The sequence below is a fragment of the Chlorella variabilis genome, assembly GCF_000147415.1.
Source record: "Chlorella variabilis unplaced genomic scaffold CHLNCscaffold_16, whole genome shotgun sequence".
Lineage (NCBI taxonomy): Eukaryota > Viridiplantae > Chlorophyta > Trebouxiophyceae > Chlorellales > Chlorellaceae > Chlorella > Chlorella variabilis.
This window is the reverse complement of record NW_005435072.1, coordinates 764,894-779,278: the sequence shown is the minus strand read 5'-3', so window position 1 is coordinate 779,278 and position 14,385 is coordinate 764,894. Positions and strand designations below refer to the sequence as shown.

The 14,385-nt window shown below is 65.8% G+C and overlaps 2 protein-coding genes across 2 annotated transcripts; one reads left to right on the top strand and one right to left on the bottom strand.

Annotated features, from left to right (window-relative positions):
* Nucleotides 1-1,412: 1,412 nt before the first annotated feature.
* On the top strand, nucleotides 1,413-6,552 carry CHLNCDRAFT_36359 (hypothetical protein; the record flags this gene model as incomplete). Its single annotated transcript, XM_005845836.1, has 17 exons — nucleotides 1,413-1,524; nucleotides 1,825-1,968; nucleotides 2,154-2,403; nucleotides 2,676-2,766; nucleotides 3,001-3,064; nucleotides 3,298-3,401; nucleotides 3,674-3,767; nucleotides 3,987-4,042; nucleotides 4,204-4,278; nucleotides 4,472-4,538; nucleotides 4,728-4,858; nucleotides 5,162-5,249; nucleotides 5,418-5,527; nucleotides 5,709-5,789; nucleotides 5,977-6,052; nucleotides 6,212-6,304; nucleotides 6,482-6,552. The coding sequence occupies exons 1-17, from the start codon at nucleotides 1,440-1,442 to the stop codon at nucleotides 6,550-6,552; spliced, it is 1,680 nt and encodes a 559-aa protein (XP_005845898.1). The 5' UTR covers nucleotides 1,413-1,439.
* Nucleotides 6,553-7,685: 1,133 nt separating this feature from the next.
* On the bottom strand, nucleotides 7,686-11,634 carry CHLNCDRAFT_58466 (hypothetical protein; the record flags this gene model as incomplete). Its single annotated transcript, XM_005845721.1, has 12 exons — nucleotides 11,181-11,634; nucleotides 10,910-11,088; nucleotides 10,568-10,715; nucleotides 10,260-10,403; nucleotides 9,924-10,064; nucleotides 9,492-9,691; nucleotides 9,153-9,296; nucleotides 8,825-8,895; nucleotides 8,579-8,666; nucleotides 8,291-8,372; nucleotides 8,011-8,104; nucleotides 7,686-7,835 (listed from the first exon to the last, which is right to left on the bottom strand). Exons 1-12 carry the CDS (start codon nucleotides 11,471-11,473, stop codon nucleotides 7,686-7,688), a joined length of 1,734 nt encoding a protein of 577 aa, XP_005845783.1. The 5' UTR covers nucleotides 11,474-11,634.
* Between the last annotated feature and the right edge of the window lie 2,751 nt (nucleotides 11,635-14,385).

Here is a 14,385-nt window from a genome sequence, read left to right as displayed (position 1 = left end):
GGCAGGCGGCGTAGCGCTGCGGTGCGCCTGCTGCTGCGGGTGCCGCTGCTGGGCTGGGCCCACCCACCGTCCTCTGGATGTCTGGGATGCGCGAGTGATCCAGGTTGAGGCCTGCGGCAGGCAGGCAGGGATGAGACAGGGGGCTTGCTGTTGCTGTCTTTCGTGTGCCACACGTCCTTTGCGTTGGTCACAGGGCTCAAATGCGATGCGCACGGAAAGCAACAGCAGAGTAGGAGCAGCAGCTGATGGTGTGGATCCAGGTTTGGGCGGCATCAGATGCCGCCAGGCGCTACCCGGTGCCACCTTGTGGGAAACCCAAGGCGCTGCCCTTGTGCTGGCGGCGCTGGCACGGTGCACGGCCTGCCGGCGAATTGAGCAAGGCGAGCGTGCGGTTGCACACCTGAGGGGCCGCACAGCCCCTTCCAGGCACTCCGCTCGCCGCCCTCGGGATCGGTGCCGCGGCGGGGCCCGCCAAAGCTGCTGCCGCGCCTTCCCGCAGGCCGACCGCCGTCCATGGCGCACGGTCTAGGCAGAGGAACAGAGCAAGAGTAGCGGCAGCGCCCTGCAGATAAGGGACGAAGGGTTGGAGCCAGCAGGCTGCTCGTAGCCCGTCGCGCCGCCGACTCAACGGCAATGCCAATACGCAGGCGGCGGCGGAGGGGAGCAGGGCGGGCGCCCAGCGACCTGGGATCTCCCAGAGACCTGGGATGCACCGACGGAGGCGAATGTGAACCCAACCCGCCCTGAGGGACTGTGTGGCTGTGCAATGCGGGGCTGGTTTTAGCGGGCGGGTTCACACACCTCCTGCAAAGCTACGCCACGCTAACTACGATGCACAGGTGCAGGCGGTGCAGAAGAGAAATGAATATGCATGATATATGTCCGTCTCGATTGGATGGGCCTCTGGCTTTCCAGGCGCCGCCGCCGCCGCTCGCGTCGCAATATGCCAAGACCGCTGATGGGTGGATGGGTGGAGCGGCTCTGGAAATGCATCTGCACATTGTGAGGCAATGTACCGCGTTCCGATGCAAGCGTTGGCAAACATGGCGGGCGCGCCCACAACGCGCACATTGCCGTCACCGCCGCCCCATTGCATGCCTGCCAGGTACTCAGAAGTGGCCACAGGCGCTTCATCAATGAGGAGAGATCGATAAACCAATAAAATCGGCTGGGTTGCTCACCGAATGCGGGCGCAAGGCGGGGCGGCAGCGGCGGCGGCTGGCGGCTACTCCCGCCCTGCAGCAGCCCGCCCGAGCCCTGTGCATGTGGCGGAAGCATTCTGATCGCTCCCACATGCGCTGGGAAGCAAACTGTCCCTGAATTTGCAAGCATACTAGTGCATTCCACGACCTGCGTGGACCAGCGTGCACAAAGGAGTCCGCTGCGAGCGCCCTGCCGACCTTTGCACACCCCACGCGCCCCTCAGCAGCGATAGCACAATGTCGTATGACTTCCAGCTCAAGCCGCACCCCAAAATCCCCAAAAGTGATGGTCCGCTGCTCGTGTGTGTGCTGGATGGCTACGGTGAGCAGTCATGCTGCTGCGGTTCATATTGCATTGCGCTTGGAGCAGGCAGACACGGCGCAGGGACTCTGGGTTGACAGCAGCAGTCGCGCCGAGGGTTTCCATGCTGGCGGCCTCCTGCAAGCAGCAGCACTGAGCAGCATGGGGCAAGTGTCGTTGCACGAACGCGGGACGAATGCGCTGGGGACGTGGAGTCAACCCACCGCCGCCGCCGCCGCTGCCACTCGCCCGCTGCTGCCCTTGGCAGTTGTTCACGCTGGATTGCTTGTCCCTGGCTTGCGCCTGTACTACCCCCCACAGGCGAGAACAAGATAAAGGATGACTACAACGCTGTGCACGTGGCAGATACGCCATGCACCGATGCGCTGAGGGCGGTGCCGGGCCGCTTCTGCACCCTCCAGGCCCACGGCAAGGCGGTGGGCCTCCCCAGCAACGACGACATGGGTGCGCTCCTGCGCCTGTGGGATGCACCCGCTGTTTTGTTGTGCGCAGCAGCAACGCGCCTCTCTGCAGGAGCGGCGCGGGCTGCCCGCTGCACCCCGCCGCTCCCAAGCTGGCCACCCATGCCGCTCCGAGCTCCTACACCTGCCGAGCCTCGCCCGCTGCCCCGGCCCGCCGCCTGGCTGCAGGCAACAGCGAGGTGGGGCACAACGCGCTGGGCGCGGGCCAGCTGATCGACCAGGGCGCCTCGCTGGTGGACGGCGCGCTGCGCACCGGCTCGCTCTTCTCTGGAGAGGGCTGGGCCTACATCGCGCCCGCCTTTGCCGGCAACACCCTGCACTTCATCGGCCTGCTGTCAGACGGCGGCGTGCACTCGCGCACAGACCAGCTGTACGGATGCCTGCGCGGCGCCGCCGAGCGGGGAGCCAAGAAGATCCGGTGCGTGGGTTGCGGCGCGTGGCGGCGGAGGCGCAGAGGCGGCGGCATGGGCAGCGGTTGCCAGCTGGTGCCTGCTGGCCAGCACTCGACACCTAGCTTGCCTCGCTGCCGCTGCTACATGCTGCCGCTGCCTGCCTGCCTGTGTGCCCACCCACTCGCCTGCCTGCCTGCCTGCCCTCTCGCCCGCCTGCCTGCCTGCCTGCCCTCTCGCCCGCCTGCCTGCCTGCCCACTCGCCTGCCTGCCTGCCTGCTCGCCCGCCCGCCTGGCGCAGCGTGCACTTCCTCACCGACGGCCGCGACGTGCCGGACGGCTCCTCCCTCAAGTTTGTGGAGGAGCTGGAAGGGGTGTTGAAGGAGCTGGCGGTGAGCGGCCATGGGCAGCGCGGGTGGCGGCGGTGGCGTGCGCAGGGCAGCGGTGGTGGTGGGAGTGCAGCCTGGTGGTGGTGGTGGTGGCACGGGTTGGTGGGGGCTTGTGGGCGTTGTTGCGGAGCTGGGGCAGTGTCGGCAGCATCGCGCTGGGCTGTACAGAAGCAGGTGAAGAGACGCTGCTGACCAGAGCGTGCCTGCCCCTCCCCTGCCCCTGCCCCTGCTGCGCAGGCCACCGGCTGCGACGCCAAGATCGCGTCTGGCGGCGGCCGCATGTGTGTCACCATGGATCGCTGTGAGCCCCGCCGCCCGGCTCCCCCTTTGTGCTTGCTGGCGGTGTCTGTGGCTTGCAGCGAGGGGACTGCTGCTGCAGCTCCTGCATTAGCTCCTGCTGCTGCCGCTCTTGCTGCCGCGATTGCACGCGCGGGCCTGGGTGCCTCGGGGCTGCTCCTGGCTGCATGCATGATGGCAGGCCCGGCCCGCTCTGCCCACCCCGCGCGCCTCCCCTCCCTGTGTGCTCTCCTGCAGACGAGGCCGACTGGAACATTGTGAAGAAGGGGTGGGATGCGCATGTGTTGGGCCAGGCGCCCCACTACTTCAAGGATGCGCTGTCCGCACTCAAGGAGCTGCGGGTGAGCTGGCAGCATGCTGGCGGGCAGGGGGTGGGGAGGGGTGGGATGCAAGCTTGGCCCTGCTGCGCCGGTGGGTGAGGTGGCAGGGGGGACGGGATGGGATGCCCCGGCCTTGCTGCGGGTGTTGGCGGGGCAGCGCTCGGCGAGCTGGCACGTGGTGCAGCCGGCTAGAACCACGTTTCCACCTGCTCGGCGCTGCCAGCCCTGGTTCCTCCCACCACCATGGTGCCTCTAATGCACCTGCGCCGCCCCTGGCGCTCTGCCCCCCGCAGAAGGAGGGCAGCGAGAAGCCCGTGTCTGACCAGTGGCTGGACCCGTTTGTGATTGTGGGCGAGGACGACAAGCCGGTTGCCACGATTGAGGACGGTGAGCAGCGCCGGAAGCAGGGGGTGGCGGCGGGTGGTTCCACACGGGGAGGATGCGTGGCACATGGCTTTGGCGGTGGATGCATCAACTGCCGTGCTTGCCCATGCTTGCCCTCCCACCCTTCACATCCTCACCACACCTTTCCTTGCCTTGCCCTTCATGCTCCCCCCCCTCCATTTTCTCTCTTTCTTCCTTTCTTTCTTTCTTTCCTCTCCGCAGACGATGCTGTCGTCATCTTCAACTTCCGCGCCGACCGAGTCATCGAGCTGAGCAAGGCGAGTGCCCCCCCCGGCTTCATTGCGTGTGTCTGTATCTGTGCTGAACGCATGGCTGAGCGTCCTGGCCCGCTGAGGGGCTGGCCTGTTTACGCGCATGTTGCTGCCCAGCATTGCTGCCCTGCGCCATACCCCACCGCCGCCATCCTTCCCCCCCGCAGGCCCTGGAGTATTCTGAGTTCACGGCCTTTGACCGCGTGCGCTTCCCCAAGACGCGGTTCGTGGGCATGATGCAGGTGGGGCTGCATGTGTGTGTGCGTCGTGGCGGCACTGTTTGTGCGCTCCTGTGTGGGGAGTGATCGGACCGAAGCACGGTGCCGGCTCGTGGTTTGGTGGAGGTTGGTGGCTGGGCGGGCCTGGGTGGCGGGCACCGCTCGGCCGGCTCCTCACGGTGCGCCCGCCCGTACCGCCTCCCGTACCGCCCCGCAGTATGATGGCGACCTCAAGCTCCCCACCAACTACCTCGTGCCGCCGCCCGCCATCTCGGGCACCTCGGGTGCGGTGCTGGCCGCTGCCTGCCCCTGCTGGTGGTTGCAAGCGCCGGGGCTGCGGATGGCTGTCGACACGCCCGCCCCATATGTTTGCCTTTCTTCCTTGCTGCCACAAACACACTGACACACCATTCTTTCTCCCCAGCTTTCCCACACGCCCCCGCCTCCCTCCCCCTCTCTTCCTGCTCCTCCAGGCGAGTTCCTGGCCAAGAACGGGCTGCGCACGTTTGTGTGCAGCGAGACCCAGAAGTTTGGCCACGTCACCTTCTTCTGGAACGGCAACCGCTCGGGGTACTTTGACGAGGAGCTGGAGACGTATGTGGAGGTGCGGCGTGTGCTTGGGTGTGTGCGGCGGCGTGGGGGTGCATGCTGAGGTGCGGTGTGCAGCTGGAGTGGGGAAGGGGGGGTGATGGGCTCAGCTGGCTGTGACGTGCGGATGTGAGGTGCGGCGGACGGCTGTGGCAGGCATGGCAGCCTGGGCTATTCGGCTGGCTGGCCTGGCGGGGCGATGTCCCGGCGGATGTGGGCGGAGGTGTGCGGCTGTGCTGGCTGGGCTGAACCCTGGACTGGCTTCCCTCCCTAACCAACCAACCAAGCAGCCAACCAGCTCGCCCTCACCCCCCGGCAGATCCCCTCCGACACCGTCCCCTTCAACGAGCTGCCCGACATGAAGGCGCGCGAGATCTGCGAGGCCGGCAAGGAGGCGCTGCGCTCGGGTGAGGCCGCCCTGCTAGCGCTAGCGTGGGCCGCCGCCAACTGGCGGCATCCCTGCTTTGCCCTGACTGTACGGCCGTGCAGAATGGTCGCAATTCATTTGTCGCCCAACCAACTGCCTGTGCTGCAAGCATGTACTGTACTGCTACCCTCTCCTGTGTGTGCCGCAGGGCGGTACGACCAGGTGCGCATCAACTTTGCCAACCCCGACATGGTGGGCCACACCGGTGACCTGGAGGCCACCGTTCGCTGCTGCACGCTGGTGGACAAGTGTGTCAAGGTGCGGGGCATGGTGGGGAGCTGTGCCTGTTTGCTGCTGCTGCATGCGGAGCGGATGCCTGGTGCCAGGAGGGGGGAGCAGCCTGTTGCTGCTGCGTCTGTGGTTGCCTCCATCTTACGCCGTTGCTGCGGCCCTGTTCTGATCCTAGTCTTCTCGGCCCTTCCTCCCTCCATCCCTGCAGGAGCTGCTCGAGGTGGTGGACGAGATGAACGGCCGCTTCCTGGTCACCTCAGACCACGGCAACGCAGACGACATGGCGCAGGTACTGCAGGGCTGTGTGGTGTGGCGGGGCTGTGTGCTGGTGTGCTGGTGTGTTGGTGTGCATCGTGGGAGGCGGGTGGCGCTGCTTGGTGGGCCGCTGGATGGCCTGCAGAGCACCCAAAGCAAGCAGGCTATGCAAAACCTTGTCTCGTGCCTGCCTGTGCCTGCGCCTGTGCTCGTGCCTGCAGCGCGAGAAGAAGACGCTGAAGCCGATTGTGCAGGAGGGCAAGGTGGTGTCCCTCACCTCACACACCCTGGCGCCAGGTGCGGCCAGGGCCGGCAGCAGTCGGTCACCCTGCCACGCCCTGCGCGCTTGTGTGCGCATCGAGGGCTGTCTCCCCGATCCGACCCAAACAAGGCACATCACAGCGCCACCATCACCGCTTACCCTCCCCGCCCGACCCGCTGCTCCTCCTGTCGCAGTGCCTCTGGCCATTGGCGGCAAGGGCCTGCCTGCTGACGTCAAGCTGAGGGACGACCTGCCGTCTGCCGGGCTCGGCAACGTGGCCGCCACAAGTGAGGCTCGGGAATGGGAGGGCTGCTTGCTGCTGCTCCTGGAGCATGGGTTGCGCGTGTGTGTGTGTGTGTGTGTGTGGATTGTGCAGGGCAGCCAGCCGGACCGAGCACCTGTCGCTGCTGCCTGCCGGCGCTGAGCAAGCCTGTGCTGCCGGTGCCGCTTCCTCTTTGCTGCAGTCTTCAACCTGATGGGCTTTGAGGTGAGCTGGGCTGAGCCGAAAACAGGAAACCACTGCGTGCTGAGGTGACGGGTATTTGGCAGGCGCTCATGCCCCTGCTGCTCCCCTTTGTGCTGCTGCAGGCGCCGCCGCACATGCTGCCGTCCCTGCTGGCGCCCTGAACCTGCCGCCCTGGCACACGTGGGTTGCATGATGCCCCTGCGAGGCATGCCGCCCTCGCAGGCGCCAGCGCCAGCGGCCATGCCAGCTGCGCCCTTGCCATTCAAGGGGCAGCTGGGTGGCCTGCTGACGCCCCCGGAGATACTACCCCACCCCGAATTCCTTTGTTCATTACCGATTGTTCAACACTCCCCGTTCTGTGTCCTGGACTGCTTGCTCTGCCCTGTGCGTTCTTCCCTTTTGCTGCACGTCTTCTGGTGTAAAGTGGAAAGCGCATTTGATCAAACGAAAAGTAGAAACAGGGAGGAGGGGCTTGGGGTGTACGGTGAAAATCGCAGGGTTGCGCAAGAGGTTGGGCAGCAGGGGGGTTGAACAGTTAGGCAATCGTATCTAGGCAGCCTCATCTCACGGCTCGCTATAAGATAAAGGGATGGCACGGCGTGGAGTGAGAACCAATCAGGCATCGAAAAATCAAGGGGGGCAAGGGCAAGGGGGGAGCTTGAGGGGCGCTTAACTTTCATTCATAAGTGCAAAACATCGTTTGGAAAACTCAGGGGAGAGGGGGGTAGGTGACAGGGGGCGGAGGGGAGGCGCCGCAAGGAATGCTGTGGCTGCCAGTCCGGCAAGTGTCGATCGGCCATGTATTTGGGCGGCCCGCAAGCATGCGCGAGCTGGGCGGCAAAAAGGGGGCAGCAAGGGGAACAAGGGGCATGCCGCAGGAGGCTGGTGGCGGCATGCAAGGGCAAGGGCAAGTGCGTGAATTGTGGAGGCAAAAGCAAAGGGGAACAGGGCAGGCTCCACGAAACTTGGGGACAGGGGGTGGAGCACGGTGGAAGCATAAGGAGGCTTGGGGTGGCAAACAATGGCGAGAAGAGGCACGGTGGGAGGGGGCCTGGAGTTACAAGGGGAGGCACGGAGGTCTGTGTTCTTGGGGGTGCAGTGGTGTCAGGGAGGCTCGTGCCTGCTCCTGGGGAGGGGCTCTCACTGCCAGGTGGCCCACGCCTCGATGTGGCCTGGTTTGGTTGGCTATTGGGCCGCACCCTTCACCGCGGCGCCACCTCCATCCTCAGCCCGTTGGTGCGATCAAAGTTGAGGGTGATGTCGTAGGCCGCGGGGATGAGCTGGGTGGTGGGGTGCAGGGGCGTGAAGCGGCAGCGCTGGAGCAGCGTGGCAACCATCAGCGACACCGACATCTGAGGCAGCGGCGGGATGCATGCCAGCAGCACGCGGCATGCATGTCAGCCGGTGATCGAAGCACTTGTGTACCGATCACGAACAGGACCGCAGGCTGAGGCTGCTGGCAAGGTGCCCAGTGGGCCTGCCAGCTGAGCCCGGGCTGGCTAGAGGCAGGGCATGCCACAGGTGTACCTGCGCAAAGGCGGCGCCCAGGCACATGCGCGGCCCCGAGCCAAAGGGCAGCCACTGGAAGCGGTGCAGCGCAGCGCCTCGCTCGCCCAGGAACCTGCAGGGGCCGGGGGGGTGAGGGCGAGGAGGAGGGAAAGGGGCACTTGGCAACAGCCCGGCCAATGCGCACGCAACTGAGCAGGCTCAGCCGGCAGCCCCAGCAAAGCCCCTCCCTGGGTCTTGCTGAACAGCGCAAGCCCAGCAGGTGCAGCATGCACAGCGTGGCGCAGCATGCACGGCACACCTGTCGGGGTCGAAGCGCAGCGGCTCCTCCCACACGTCTGGCGAGCGGTGGAGGGCATAGGTGGACATGAAGACGACGTCGCCTGCCAGCAGGGAGAGGGAGCAGGCCAGCCAAGGGTCATGCGGGCAGCAGGAGCAGGAGCAGGAGCAGGGGCGGCACAGGCATGGGAACAGAGCAGCGCAACGACAGGGCCGGCACAAAAAAACGCGAGGCAGACGCAGCGGGGCAGCGATGGCGCTGTGGGTGTCCAGCTGGCTCTGCACTGGCCCCGCCGCCGGCTCCTCACACCTTTGAGGATGCGGTGGCCGGAGGGCAGCGTGTCTGCCTCTGCCGCCTGGCGGGGGAAGATGGGGATGGCGGGGTAGAGGCGCAGCACCTGGAAAGGGGGAACGCAAGGCGGGATGCCACGCATGCTGCTTGACAGAAGCCCTGCCTGTCGGCAGGATGCCCGACTGTCCGTGCGAGCAGATGGGCACGGCATGGCGGAGTCCCAGCATTCAAACTGCTCAGAACGCCAGCTCAGCGCCAGCTCACCTCCTTGATCACGGCTTCCAAGTAGGGCAGCCGCCCCGACTGCACATCATCGTATGTGGCAGGCCGGCCGCCTGCAGGCGAGGCAGGCGACCTTGCGTCAGGGCAGAAGGGTGGCACGCCGGCAGCCGGTCAGGGCCCCGCGGCATGCTTGCCAGCCAGCACTGCCAAAGGGAGCGGCTCAGCACATGGAAGCGGCATGCGTGCAGCGCCAGGCGCCTCGGCGGCACGGCGGCGTCCACGGCTGCTCAGCCACAGTCGCTCGAGCGCTGCCAGCCAACCAGGCATGCGGGCAGCCTCTTGTCCCCGGCCCCCCCCCAGCCCAGCGCACCCAGCACGCTCTCCAGCTCCTGCACTAGCCGCGCCTCCACCTCTGGATGCGCAGAGATGGCATAGATGGCGGCGGCGGCGGTGGTGGCTGTGGTCTCGTGGCCGGCCCCCATCACGTCGTGCACATCCTCCCACAGCTCTTCATCTGCGGCAGGGAAGCAGGATGGGGAGGAGCGGAATGGGCCAGGAGGGAGCAGGCAGCAGCACTGGCGGGAGAGGCAGCAGCGTCCGGTGCAAAAAGGGGAGGGGCACAAAGTGGGTCAGGAGAGGCGTGAAACGGGCGGGTGGGGGTGGGTGGGTGGGGCGAGGAAATGCGGGGCTGGTGCGAACCGTGGCGCACCCGTCATCGGCACGCCATTGTCGTCGGTGGCTTGCAGCAGCATGTCCAGCAGATCGGCGGCCTCGGCCTCTGCCGCGCCGCCCGCGGCGCCTGCGCCGTCGCTGCCCGCGGCCGCCGCCAGGTGCTGCCGCCGCTCCGCAATCACGCCGAGCATGGAACTCCGCATCACCCCCACCGCCTCCCGCAGCGTGCGCAGCTGCCTGCATTGGCCGCAAGCACATCCATACAGGCAGTCTCATTGCTGCCTCCGCAGCAGATGCAGCATGCGGCAGCACGCTACAGGCTGCACAGGCAGGAAGCAGCCGGCGTTGGAGGCTGCCGGCACGGTATGGGCCACGCCCGCTTGGCAGCGGCTGCGCATCGGCGCATGCCTGCCGGCCGCAAGGCGCGGCAGCCTCGCGCCTGCTTGGTGCGAGGCGCAGCAGCCCTCACCTGAGCCCCACGGCGTCCATGAGGCGCAGGAGGGGCATCGGTGTGATGAACACCTCCCCCAGCACCTGCCCAAAGGCATTCACCGCCCACAGCAGCCGGTCCTGGTCTGACTCCGAGGGCTGGGCCCGCCCTCCCACATCCCTGCAGGCAGGAGGGGGAGGCGGTCGGGGCGCAGGCATCGCCAATGCCTGCCCCCTACGCACACCTGCGCCGGGCAGCTGACCTCGGATGCACCAATGCTGCCCTCCACCCACCACCGCCAGGCGCAGGCTGTGCCTTCTCCAAGCCCAAACGCACGCACGCCATGCACACATGCAACGCACACACGCGCCGCACCTGGCAATGGCCTGGCACTCCCCAAAGTCGTGGCTGAAGGCGGTGAGCCCCACCACATCCAGCGTCAGCCGCTGCGTCTGCACCGCCACATTAGTGGCAAAGGGGCCTGGCTGGCTCACAAAGGTGTCGGCCACGCGGGAAACCCTGCAGGGCCCAGCGATGGCAACCATCTTGGGCTCAGGCTTGCGGCGGCGGCGTGTGTTTCTGTGCCTGGCAGCACCGCCGCGCCCGCTGCCGCCGCTATCCGCCGTGCAGTGCCCGGCAGCCGCAGCCGGCGGGCCTCCCCCAGCCAAGCGGCCCGCCCCCACCTGTCCACCACCACCTCCCCAAACTTGCGCAGCAGCTCCCCGGAGCGGAAGGGCGGGCCGCAGAGGCGGCGGTGCCGCCGGTTGTAGTCTCCGCCAGACCCCAGCAGCCCCTTCTCGTGGGTCACGAACTTGTAGATGTCGGGCAGGACTGCATCGTATTGATGAAAAGGGGGGGCAGCATTGGTTGGGAGATGAAGTGGTGGCCGCAAAGAGGGTCGAGGGCGCCGCTTGCCAGGCAAGGCGAGCATGGCAGGCAACCGGGTGCCCGCCCTGTTGCTGTACACAGCTGCATCCTCCTCCACCTTCTCCCCAAGCTGCACAGCCCTGGCTCGCCCGTCTCACATCGCTCGGCATAGTTTTTGGGGTTGGCGGCGCACACGTGGGCGATGTCGCCCGGCGAGTTGAGGAACACCCAGCCCGCGGCGCCGTTGAGCGCCGAAGGGTTGGCGAACCGCGACACAGGCCCGTAGCGCGCCGAGAAGCGCAGCATCGCCTCGTGCAGGCCTTCTGTGAAGATCAGGCTGCACGCGGCGGCAGGTAGGGTGGCGGTGGGTGGCGGGCGAATGGCGGCGGAAGTGCCTTCGCTGGGACTGCAGCGCGGCGCTGCTCTCACCTAACATCCATTAGCGACTGTAGGCTAAAGGGGCTGGGCCCCGGGGTCTGCATGGCGCCATCGCCCTCCTCTTGCTGCTGCGCGGCGCCCTGCTGCCAGCCTTGCAGGGCGGCAGAGGCGGCGGCAAAGGGGCAGCTGGCGGTGGCCCCCTCTGCTGGCCCCGCTGCTGCCGAGCCTCTCAATTTCGCGCCCCTCCCATTTGCCTGGGGCCTAGGGCGCACCGCTGGAGCGGGCAGGCAGCGGCAGGTGGGCTGCCACAGTGACGAGGCTGGTGACGGAGTGGTGGCAAGCATGGCAGCCCCCCCTATGGCACTACCGGCAGAGCTGCCGGCGCCGCGATCGTTGCCAGTGGAGGCGACATCGTTGCAAGATGGTTCGGACCCCTGTGGCCGAGTCGACGTGTCAAGGTCAGGAAAGATTCTCCCAGCTTGCAAGCCCCTGAGACGGTCATGGCAATGTGGAGGAGCCAGGAGATTCCCGGATCAGCTTGAAGATCATGGGGTCCGACATCTTAATGAGCCGGTCGGCCAGGCAGCGGCAGGTGGCAGCAGGCGGGCGGCCAAACACGGCAGGCGGCACGCAGGCAGCCATCAAACTTGCATCATGCGATACAGGGGGCCTGGCAGCTGCTCTCCATGTACTGCACCCGGGCAGTTCAACTGTATCTACTAGTTGGGCCCCCGGATTGGGGGGGGGGGCGCCGCCGCGTCAGTCAACCCGGCGGGAGTTCGGCGGCGAGGCGCGGATGGGTGTCCCCATCTATTGCCATGGCACAGACAGCACGTTACAAAAACTGTACTAATGATTAGCCATGTTTTGGGGCAGGTGATGGGGCTTCCCAGCCCTGATTACACTGAGGGTTGGGTATAAAGCTTGATGGATGGCCTCAAAGAGTGTAAAAGCGATGGGAAATGCGCTGGAGGGCAGGCAGGGTGTAGACATCACACGCTTGCAGTGCCATGTCGCCGCCAGAGCACAGTGGCATTCCACACAGCGCGCATACATGGAGTGGCCAGCATGCTTGTTGCTGTGCGAAGGCTGGGTGTGCATCCCTGTCGAAGGCTGCTGTCCCCCGCAATCGACTGCCGCTGCCCCACGCCGCCTGCCGCCGCCGCCGCTTCATGTGCTGCCGCCCAGCACTCCCTAACTGGACCAGCCCCGTGACCCTCTGCCGCGGTTTATTGGCATGCCCGCTTCAAAATCTGTATCTGCAGCCAGTTGTTGTCTTCCTTCCAGGACGTGGAGAGGCCAGGAAGTTGCCACAGCACGCTGCCCGCTCGGATTTGAGAGCATCATCATTGGCGCTGTTTCACTCCATCCTCTATTTAGGCTTGGAGGAGGGCAGCCGCAAGCCCAGGCACCGTGCTGCAAACCCCAAGTGCCACTTGCAGCGGCCATGAGAGACGAACAGTCCCTGCAACCCCTGGAAGTCAGCTGGCGGCCCTGCAAGGGCAAGCATGTTTACTCCCAGGTGCGGCAGCCTGGCCAGACAAGGATTTTCGCGCATGGCACTTGGGGTCCGGCTCCTTGCGGGCACAGTGCCGCACGCCGCCATCGCCCACTATCATGTTGCGGCCCATGCTTACCAGGGGGGTGCCGTGGGGCTGCGCGCAGGAGGGTTGCACGGTCTGCGGCACGCAGTTCAGCAGCAGCTTCAGGAGCAACCCAGAGACGGGCTGCAGGTGGGTGATGGCCCATCCCGAGGTGGGAAGACGGTGGGAGGCCGATACGGCCTCCCCCGGCGGTCGGCCGATGCTGTGCATAGGTCTCTTCGCCCTGGACTCGCAGGTAGGCCTCCCGGTAAGGATGTGCCCCATGATGGGCATGATGGCCCCCCACCTGGAGGGTCATTGGGGACATCATCCTCAATCATGCATCATTCTCCCTCCCGTTTGTTCTGTTGGCATCCCAGCAACCGTAATATGCTTTCTAGGACATGAGCCACCACTTTAGGGTGAAGGTGGTTAGCAAGACCACGGCCCCCAGGCCTCTAGACGGGCCACAGCCAAAAAGATCCCGTGCAAGTAGACCAGGACAACAAGCTCCCTTCAATGTGCCAGGGCAGGCCAGGCGGCGGGGTGAGAGGGATGACAACGAGGATGAGCGAGCACCCAGCGGCTTCTTAGGCTGGGGCGACCGGCAAGGACGCAAACGTGATCACTGGGAGGCTCGGCTCGGAGCGGACGTGGATGCCTTCTTGGCCTCTCTGCCGGGCCGGGCGGCGCAGCAGCGGCAGGAGCGCCAGCAGCAGCTCCAGCAGCGGCAAGCCCAGCTGGCCAGCATGGAGCCGCTTCCTTGCCACTTAGCAGCAGAAAATGGCAGCTGCTGTGAGTTGCACAAGACGGGCAGCCAGGCAGCTGTGTTTTATGGGCCGCTCGGCGTGGTGGGCAGGCTCACGTTGCCGGTATGGGAGTGCAAGACGCATGGGCGCCCCAATATCACCGTGCACCCTCTCCAGATCAGCTGTGTGCCGACTGCGCCAGTCAATAACACCAAGCTGCTTGATGTGGAGCTTGTCAGGCAGTTCCGCTTGCTGCAACTGCTCAACGGCGTGGGGGCGCACGGTAAGAGCATTGCATCTTGTGGCGCCCTGGCCCGCCCACCACTTCTACCTGCTACTGTCGCACTGCGGTCATTTCTGTGCAGATGCCAAGTGTACAGCTGCTGCTTCCATGTGTGCTGTGGGGCTCTTATGTCCATCTCAGCCCCAAGCAAGGGCGGCTACTGTCTCACAGTTGGCTGACACTCCCGTGTGCTGCCCTTCTTGAACCCCAAGTGCAGCCTACGTGCAAATCCACCACCTGATGGCCACTTCGCTGCAGCCTGACTACGGCCGCGACCTGCCGCTGGGTGATGAGGACCTGGCTGCAGCGGCGCATGTGTTTGAACGCTGGTGTGGGATTGCACAACGGTGCATTTGCAAACACCGGCATGTGGAGCCCATGATGAACTGCCTTGTTTGCGCCCTCAGCCTCCGGCCGTCCTTACACGATGGTGAGAGGCTGGCAGGGGGCTGGGGTAGGCTGTTCCAGCCAGCTGCTCACTGCCACCTTTGGCTGGCAGGCACTGTAGCTGGGGGCAAGCTGGGGGCAGACTGTCGCAGCTTGCTGCCCACAGCCAGCTTTAAGAGGCATGCTTTTGCAGGCGGGTGCTGCGGGCGTGGCAGGGGCATGAGGCAGGCTATACAGCTGTCTGGCGCAATCTT